Source organism: Rhinolophus ferrumequinum, chromosome 13 (assembly GCF_004115265.2).
Source record: "Rhinolophus ferrumequinum isolate MPI-CBG mRhiFer1 chromosome 13, mRhiFer1_v1.p, whole genome shotgun sequence".
In the NCBI taxonomy this organism is placed as follows: Eukaryota; Metazoa; Chordata; class Mammalia; order Chiroptera; family Rhinolophidae; genus Rhinolophus; species Rhinolophus ferrumequinum.
The window spans coordinates 65,794,267-65,804,449 of NC_046296.1; the positions used below are offsets into that span (position 1 = coordinate 65,794,267).

Sequence of the window (10,183 nt, forward strand, 5' to 3'; positions counted from 1 at the left end):
ACTGAACCATATATTTCTTTATGTTTCAACTAGTCAAATAAGAACTCAAAATTAATTCCAATGTTAGATCAGTGACCCTGTCCTTCTGGACTATAATAAAACCTTGTCATTGAAAATCCTCCGACAAGCATCATAACCCAGAGAGGGTTGAACCCATCCTCATCTCTACCTCTTACTACAAACATCTTTTTGTCCCACTTTCCAGACTTGTCACTTACCGTAGCTTTCCTTCTACTGGTATACACTGGGTTTTTACAATAGGCCTGCTTGCTCTTCTGAAGGTAGCGCTTCCAAAAGTTATGCAAAACTTCATTCTAAGGTGGAAGGGAAATGAGTGGTGATTCAGGTCATGCCAAGTACACTGGCACATCTCCACCACCAAATCTCTCGTATTTTATATAATGCCCTCTATCTAAATGTGTTCTTACCTACTTTGCCTTAACCAGCAATCTTACCTAATGTAAAGACAGTCATGCATAAACCTCTGGTGTTTCATGTTTTTGAGTTTTTAATTCCTAGAATACTTTTCAGGGTACGCCCAGAGTCCTTTCAGGCCATGCACTGGTCTAGAGGCCGTTCTGTATGGCTGCCCCAGCCACTGGTCTGAATAGCAAAGGCTCCTCTACAAATCTTTCCTTGGTGATGTCAGTCCACATTGATCTTTCTCCCTTCTCTTTTTGCCTTTAATGTCACTTATGAGCATATAGTTATATAATGTTTTGTTTATTCATTCCACATATGCATAAAACCATCTCTCCATCTTGGCCAGATCTCTTAGCACTTGGTTTCCAGTGATGGGCATGAAACAAGTGTACAATAACCACTTGTTGCTAAATAACTGGCTTTTAAAGAATTCCTGAGATGGCTTCAACTAGATGAGGAAGTATGAAATTCAAATAATAGCAGGGCTATTACGGTACTCCTGAGAGGCAGCGAAGTCCAAGTGTGGTCCTTGGACCAGCAGCACCTGTGTCACCTGGGAACTTGTTAGAAATGCAAACTCTGGCGCTTTCTCCAGAACTACTGAATCAGAAACTCTGGAATGGCGTCCAGCAGTCTGTAGTTTAACAAGCCTTCCAGGTGATTCCAACACAAATGCTAGTTTGAGAACAACTGGTTTACTGTATCACTCCCCGAAGTGCATTCTGGAATTTACGTCCTGATAGAGGCTACACACACATAAACACACCAAAGGATTCTGTTCTCAAATTGTGAATACTGCATACTACATGCCCTCGGAAATGAAACAAGCACATTGACACATAAAAGGCACCAGTAAGTCTGCCAAGTTGCTTTACTTTGTTTAACCTAATGTTTCCTAAATATCGGATGATGCAAACCTTTATTTTCTTTTAGATGTATTGCTTTTTTGCATCCTGTAGAACACAGTTTGAGAATTGCTAATCTAATAAAAGGATTAAAACAAAAATATCAGAAAAAGGATTCTTCCAGTAGCCCTATTGTTATTACCGATAACCCTCCTTTTCTCCTCGAAACTCTAGTTTCACTCTGAATCTTACTATTCTTCAAACAACAAAATGTGAAGCTAACACCTAGACACAAATGGACTTACCTTTAATTCTGGACCTACTCCAAGGGTCTTTAAGGCTTCTGCTTGTTGATAAAGTATGTGCTGAAAACCTTCACACACATACCAATCCCAGCCTTTCTCTAAATGACAAATAACATGTTTCAGACATTTGCATTCCTAATTTACTAACCGTAATGCTACTACATAGTTACAATTGTGTTTTACACCTTGCTACTGGAATTGTTTTGTATCCCTGAATACGGTTTCCATTCTTACATGCTCTTGTTTCAAATGTGGCAAATTTGTACACAAAAGCTAAAGCTAAATATTATTTTTATAATTTATCAGATTTTAAATATTTTAAATTATCTGTAACTTTCCCGAAACATTAATGTAAAAGGCAGAAAAACTAATTGTCACCACGATAAAAAAATGAAATAAGTTTTAAAACTGTACACTGTTCTAAACATCCCAAGTAGCATCCTAAGTAGAAGAATACTCTGTACTCATCCACTGCTTCTAGCACTCCTCCATTCCAACTCACAAAGAAAGGGAACGATGAGTATTTGGAGAACGAATGAACAAAAGCCAAGATGTGATGGTGCAGGCATACAGAAAGAGCAATAAGAACATTCAAAAATAATAAACTGCTCAATGGCATTCTGCTTTTCTGGAAATGGTTCAAGGTTATGAGGAGAAATTGAAAGCAAAGAAACAAATACTCATGCGGCTCTGCCCAGGTACTAGATGTGTGCTAGGGATTGTAAATAGGTTATTTTTTTCGATCCTCAAAACAATTCTAAGGAATTGTGAAGAAATCTGCCACCATAATAGACAAGAGCCACATGTTTAAATAGAACTACCAGTTAAAGAAAATGTCAAAATCTGGTAAGACCCTTATGTTTTACCCCTCCCTGCGGGACAAATACTATACTTTTCAAAAAGTATGCGATCAGCTTTTTTACACGTAGCTTCTGAAGTCTGTTACTATGACTCCAAGATCCCTACACCACGTCGTGGGACTCCTACTCCCTGCCCTCACCTCCACGTCCCGTGGTCTCCCCATCCCTGCTAACTCAATTTCTGGAAAGGGTCTTAGAAAGCCAGTAATTTTGATGCACCCCTCAAGTTGAGGCTGAAGGAGTTTAAACTGTATTAAGCTGTATACATGTGCGCTCTCATTTTTCCTGCACACTATTCTCACAAACTGATCGAGTTGTACTTTAAGTTCTGTGTCTGGGTTCCTATTTTGCACAACAAATGGAATTACCGTTCTCATTTTACACACAGGAAACTAGGGTCAAAGAGACTGAATCTAAGGCACTTGGCATCTAATTTGAAGCACCTGAAGTTCTTTCACCAATTTAAGTTTAAACTATGCATTTTAATTATTTACACAGGTCAAGTTCAAATTAATCAGGTTTTACCCTAATACAATTTAATTAAAATTATTCAGGTTCTAGTCTAATAAAAACAGTTACTATTAAAAGTTAAACAGGAACACAAGTTAGCATTTAGGCATTCTCTCTGTTACTCATTTAAGAGTGCCAATGTATTTCATTAAATTTATATATATATACATATATATAAAATATATTTCATGTGTGTGTATGCTTAATATACCTCATGTAGAAGGGTCCACCATTATCATTAGTCTAGTTTCAAACTTGAAAATCTGGTCCTAGGTAATTAGTCACAGAAATAAAAGGCATCATAGACTTTACATCGGATTCTTTTCAAAAATAGTTAATTAAACATACTTACTGGATTAATGAAATAGATTACCTTTCAAAGCATACCCATACTGAGGCTGTATTAATGGAAAATGATTTTCCGTATTTTAAGAGGGTGTATCCAAAATTCAATGTGAGAAATGGATTTCTAAAAGTTGAGTAACAGGTTTAACTCACCTAACCTGACAATTCCAGCTGAATCACTTCAGAAAATAAGCATTTTTCTTTAAAAGCACAGAAAACCATATTCATAATAGATGATACATACAGAACAGAAAAACATATGCCAACAGATAAAAAGAGATATGCTCCTTTTTCCATCATTATTTTTTGCATAATAGTTGCTCCACTGGAAAAGTAACTCAATGACAATAAGCAGGATAAAAAAAGACATGCATTACATTTGCTTCCAATTTTACCATGAATAATGACCCACTTTAATTCCATTTTGGATTATCTGCTTAAAATTCTGGCAACTCTCTAGAATCTATTTAATATTCCATTCCACATCCCCAAATCATGAAGGTGAAAAACATGACTGCAGAGTGCTAAGCACATATGAAGACAGAGCTTACCAAGTTTTCTTTTTCTTTTAAGTCCCCGGTTTATGGCCTGTATTTTAGTATTAGGAATAGCTTCGGTACTAATAACTTCCTGAGATCTCTGCAGGAAACAGAAATAGACCATTAAAAAGACAGCTTTACAGCTCCCTAAATATATTTCTAAGCATGTTCTGGAAGTATAATGAACCAAATGAGTGCCAGGACCAATGATTTTGGGAAAATTATGTAAATTGGAACATTCTGATTAACCTTTCTGTTGGTTTCTCATTCAAAATTACTCAGTACCTAAAGCAGTGTCTGGAATATAGTAAACGCTAAATAAATGTCTGTCAGATGAATAAACTTTAATTTTATTTCAAATCACTTTTTAATTGTTTTAAACCAAAGTAAAGTCAAATATATTCACGTTTTTCTGCATCCAAAGCATACTTTGGAATTAAAATAATTTCTGTATTTATTGTAATCAGCAATGCCAAACCTACATACAGATTAGTTTCATCCTACTTTTCTGCGTGTTTGAATAATACTCTAAAACAGCTTTATTTATGAAATTATAAAAGTATTACTTTTTATTTTTAATGGAATTTATCAGATTTTTAGAATGACAAGATGGTGAGTACAATTCATCCCAAAGTTTCCAATTCCAAGTGATCTCAAGAGCTGAAAGCTAAGATTCTGGCTGGCATGTGCATGTGTGTAAACACACACACACACACACACACACACACACACAAGTATTTAGTCTTAATGGTGGAAAAAAGGTGAAGAGTTTTAACCAACAGGGAACATTTATATATGTCTCTAAATTTAGAGATTTAGAATGAAATTTATCTTCAACTTTAAGAATAAAAGAAATGTCTCTAGCAACAGGATTTTTGGAATACATCTCCCTTGTCACAGACACCATATTCAAAGCAATTCTGGTGAACCTGCTTGGCCACAGTAAGAACATAAGACACAGCAGAATACATACCAAAGCAGTTACCCAGGAGAAACAGGTAAAACATCTCAGGAGTAAGCAGGAAAAAAAGGGCTTTCAAACCTGGACTACATAAAATGTAAAATAACCAAAAGCTAGAAAAAGCTAAATATCTAAATTGGAGCTATACTTAATTAAGTTGAATGGTTGGTTGGGTTGTGGACTATTTAAACAATTAAAATGTCCACAGATATTTAGGATGACGCAGGGAAACATTTCATTTATTAAGACAGAAGAAGCAACAGGACTTACCCACATCCCCTTTCCCTTCTAATACATAGGAAAAAAAGAGACTAAATGGAAGTTATTGAAATGTTGTGAGTTGAGATTATTGGTGATTTTAGCTTTCATCTTCATAATTTCCAAATTTTCTACAATAAATTTGCTCTTATAATCATAAAAGTCCAGTAAACTCCCACAATTCTAGCCTACTACACCTTTATTAAACACCCATGAAATACTTGCAAGAATATCTATTATACAAACTGGCCAGATTTAAGACCTGAAAACTTTTTTCCTGAATAAACTATACCAAGAGAACATTCCAATTCCTTGACCAATTCAGAAGGCTTCTTCCAGATTATAGAGTATCTAGACCTTGAGGACTACATACAGAGTAAGATGGAGGGCAATGAAAGGGACAGGAAAATAGGGAAAGCTGTACCATGACTTCTACTCTTCATAGGTGCACCTACCGTCACCTCAGCCATTCCCCGCCCACCAGATCTCAACACATCCACACTACAATACCACCCTGCAGGAAGCACCTATCACATCATATTCTCTATGAAGACCATGCCTGGACTGCCATAAGCCAAGAATAACCACACAGTTTTGTCCATCGTATGGAGGGCCCCGAGTTAAGTTCTTGGCCTATATAAACATGTTGCTCACTTTCAAGAATGCTACATTCTTGAGAAGTTACTCCATACAGGTTGACAACCTTTCAAACATGGAACTAGGGAGTGGTATTAGGATCTTTCGGGTTAAAAATATGATTGCAGCAGATTGTATCAGACAGAAATGAATAAAAACATTATCAAAGACAGAAATAAAAGAAGAAATTAGTTAATGTAGTTTAATTTCTACAAAAATTGTATGTGGGCTTCACCTGATAATGACAAACAGCCTATTTAGACACAATCTTCCTTCACTGTGTTTATACTTGCGTTGCTGGTACAAGAGCAACGGTGAGTAAAACTACCAGTCTGCCTTAACATGCATCAAAGCAGAGGATCAAACTACACATATTACAGTATACAATATGGTGTGTGTGTGTGTCCATGAATCCATCACCATAATCAAGAAAATAAACAGATCCATCACCCCAACCATTTCATTGAATGAGCACTTATATTTTTAATACTGTGTGACTAAATGGGAAGGACATAAGAATTGCTACTGCAGACAGAACAATGATTATCTCAGTCATCGAAAAGGAAAAGCTCTTGTGTGACTGAGTTGCAAGCTAACTTAACCACTTTTCTCAAGGGAAAATATTTTTTTACTTGTTTCATATATTTTCCCATGTTTTTAGTTATTTATGGTAGGAAGGTAAATCGGGTGCCTGTTACTCCATCTTGGCCAGCAGCAGAAGTCTACACAGTTACTTTCATCTATCCCAAATTTGCCTTTCTTAAGCCAATGTGGTGAAGGTAATATTTGTTCCTTCCTGGCTCTGTAGACTTTGAGCAAATCCTTTTCCAGAGAAGAGCCCTGGCATGTTTAGCCTGTCCAACAGCAGGCTGTCCATACCCTTGATTATTTTGGTTATTTTCCTGAAGATGTGTAACCAGAACAGGACCTAGCCCCCCACCGGGTGAAGGTAACCTCATTTACCAATGCCACATAGGACAGTATGACAATCTCTATTTTAAGAGGCAGGTGCAGTGGGTAAAATGAACACTCAACTCAGAAGACTCAGGTTCGATTCCTGGCTCAACACTTCATAATTGTGTGACTTTGGCAAACTCATTCTACTGGTGAGCCCTACTTGCTGTGTCTATAGATATGCATAATAGTATATATCTCAAATACTATTGTTACAAGGGGCAAATTCAATAATGGGTAAGAAAAGACTTGGTAATCTGTAAGGTACTGTACGAAGAAAAATAATAATGAAGCATATTTCCAATACTCTCAACAGTCCTCAATCTTTCTAACACTTCATCTTCCAAACCTCTAAGCTACCACGACACATTAAAAACTCTTAAATAAGTATTAACTAATAAAAAGAAATGCATCATCTTCTAAATACAATTTTAATTATTCCCCCTTAGACTATACTGTCTGAATCTGGAAATCATTTATATATAAACGGCCCAACATAATTTCAAAAACTCACTCTAAATCTAATTTACAAATTCCTTAACCCTTGTGTAAGCACTTGAAGACTATTTACATTCTTGGAATTTGGGCATTGCATGAGTGATTAAAAATAGATCAGTTCTTTAGGAACTATGACATATATCAGGCTGAAATTGCAATTTTTAAAACATGAGCAAATTTATACATGAGATTTGTTACTTACTTCTGTAACGTTGTGGCAAGAAGTGCAATAATATTTGCCTTCATCAGTAAGACCCCAAGAGACAGCAGCACACTGAGTACAGCGTTCTCTGAATTCTTTCTGCAGGACAAGAGGAAAACCACATTCAATGCATTGTCCCTAAAGCCTGCAATTCTACTACAGGGTTCCCTGCAATTTTACCCTATACATTAAAAATTATAGAAAACATATCAGAGAGATTATCTATAAATGGGGAGAAAAGAGATTCGGTTTCCTGAGCAGTTCGAAATGGAATTAAAATTTCTAAAATATGCAGTGTGTGAGGGAAAAAATGGGGGGGAAAAAGGTGGTAGGAGTAAAATGGAAAAAAAAAAGTGAGTAAATAAAACTTGAAAATGCTAGGATGAAAAAAGATGACAAGGTTTAAGTATAGAGAAGACTTAAAAATAGAAACAGCATACATTGTAACTTCCTCCAGGACACTAAACACATACTCGCTACAAAGGAACCAGATTTTTATTAGGGTTGTTTCCAGTTTCAACTTATTCATTCAGCAATACAAGGAGTATCAACTATGTAGTACCAGGAATTTAAGTGCTGGGGATTCAGTGGTGAGCAAACTAGACAGGATCCCTACTCATAGGTATACAGGCTGATGGTGAGTTATAATGATTAATGACATTAACTCAGCATTTACAGATGTTACCCATCCATCATTCAATACACATCTATTGAGCATCCACAATAAGTAAGGCCTTCTATTTCTATCATTCTTCTATACATACATAGACTGTTCCTAAATTACTGATTTCCAACTCTTTGGTGTTTGACATTATTATCTAATTATGATCTAATTATGGAATACTCCTTTAATAAAGAGTGCGGCATTTTATGTAGTATGTGGAAAATGAATGTCAAATTTATTTCGACAAGTTAGTCAAGTTTTTATTAACCCCCTATTGATAACTATCAATACTTGGAGTGTCCTCACAACCGAATTTGGAATCCCTGCACCAAACGGTGGCGAGGATTCCCGAAGACTGGCAGGGGTTACTTGGGGGCATTCAAGTTTCAACGCCGGCGCTCCCTCGCCCGCCCCAACATCAAAGGGAACTTGTAGGTGGTCCTCTCGAGAGAGGATGAGCCACGCGGGTGGCCACCCCACAAAACCCACAACTTCGTCCTTCTCCTGAAACACACCCATATCGGCTAATACCGCTCCCCCTTCACCCACAACCCCATCCTGCCAGAAACTCCATCCTCTTTCCCCAAATCGCAAGCTCACACGCCCGCCAGCCCCATTCCTTTCCCCGCCCCCCAGCGTTCCGCCCCGCCCTCCTTCGGCCTGGGGCCGCACCCACAGCGTGTCCGCGTCCTCCAACCCCTTCTCCTCAGTTTCATTCCCCTCCCGCCCCGCTGTCCCGACCCGCCCGGCTCACGGCCCGCTCACCGCCTCCTCTAGGTCCATAACAGTACCGCCTCCGACACAGCCCGGCCTGTTACTAGCGCAGCGAGTGCAGCTTCCGGGAGCAGCGGAAGCAGCCCTCCGGGGGGAAACTGAGACACTGACTTTGGGTTCCGGGCCTTACGGCTGCCGGGAAGGCTCCTGGGGAGAAGCTCGCAAATCCTGCATCCCTCTCCCAGACAGCATCCCCTTCCTGGTCGAGGTAACTGAAACCAACCAGTAAGAAACTGGGCGGTGCCTAATACGGAACTGATCCCTCACGCTCTCCTTTGAAAGCTGTTAATCCAACCGGTGTTGAATCAGTAAGACCCTCGTATTGATTCAGGCTGCAGGAGAAGCGATGGAGGCCCACGTTCTCGGACCGCTGGCACCTTCCACTTCGTACTGTCTTTTAATAGCACAGGAGAGACATAGGGTCCTGGAGGAAAGAATGCAGGTTGAGTTAGACCTGGGTTTCTAATCACGGCTTTTCTGCTTCCTTGTGCCTCAGTTTCCTTCTCTGTAAAAATTAGCTATTACCTATGAGTCCCTTCTAATTGAGCCTCACGTAGTAAGTGCTCATTAAATTTAGCTTTTAGTGTGCCTTCATTGGGCACATTCATTCCCTGATTTATTCGTTAGACCCTGAGGATTCAGCAGTGAACAAAGTAAACAAAAGTCCCTGCCTTCATGGAGGTTATATTTTTGGGGGTGAGAGACAAAAATAAATAAGGAAATACATGGTATGATAAATGGTGACGGGTACCAAGGAGAAAGCAGGATAGAGAATGGGAGCTATCAGATGGTTTCACTTTTTAATAGGGTGGTCAAGAAAAGTCTTACTGAGAAGATGACCTTGAAGGCAAGGAAGCAAGAGCCAAGTTGGGAACAGCATTCCAGTCAGAGGGAACAGTAAAGACAGTGCCCTGAGCCTCATGTCATATCATTTGAGGATCAGCAAGGTAGTCAGTAAGTGGCTGGAACAGTGAGCTAAAGGAAGAGTAGAAAATGTGATTGGGGCAAAATATGGTTTTAAGGAACTTGACTGGTGATGGAAGGAGAACTGACTCTGGGTGGTGAACACAGAATATGATTTATAGATGATGTAATACAGAATTGTACGCCTGAAATCTATGTAACTTTACTAACAACTGTCACCCCGATAAAATTTAATTAAAAAAAAAAAGAAAATGTGGTTGGGGCAAAATACGGTTTTAAGGAATTTGAGTTGGAGAAATTGGGGGAGCCACTGGAGGAGTTACATGATCTGACTTATGTTTCGCAGATTAGTCTGGCTGTTGTGGGGAGAACAGAGTGCTAGGCGGCAAAGGCAGAAGTTGGGAGACAAGTCAGGAGACTAATAGCCTAATCCAGACAAGTTATAATGGTAACTTGACCCAGGTAAAGGCAATGGAGACAGTGAG

At 38.6% G+C, this 10,183-nt stretch overlaps 1 protein-coding gene across 3 annotated transcripts in view; it reads right to left on the reverse strand.

Annotated features, from left to right (window-relative positions):
• Positions 1-9,006, reverse strand: part of TAF1B (TATA-box binding protein associated factor, RNA polymerase I subunit B) — a 66,453-nt gene extending 57,447 nt beyond the window's left edge. The window contains exons 1-5 of one of the 3 annotated variants that reach the window (XM_033125394.1): positions 8,766-9,000; positions 7,337-7,435; positions 3,840-3,927; positions 1,574-1,671; positions 219-314 (exon numbers count right to left, since the gene is read on the reverse strand). In XM_033125394.1, coding sequence (XP_032981285.1) covers positions 219-314; positions 1,574-1,671; positions 3,840-3,927; positions 7,337-7,435; positions 8,766-8,783 — 399 coding nt within the window. In that variant the 5' untranslated portion in view covers positions 8,784-9,000. Of the gene's footprint in view, positions 1-218; positions 315-1,573; positions 1,672-3,839; positions 3,928-7,336; positions 7,436-8,765 lie in introns of all 3 variants that reach the window. The other 2 variants (XM_033125395.1, XM_033125393.1) reach the window with 2 other exon arrangements.
• Positions 9,007-10,183: the final 1,177 nt, after the last annotated feature.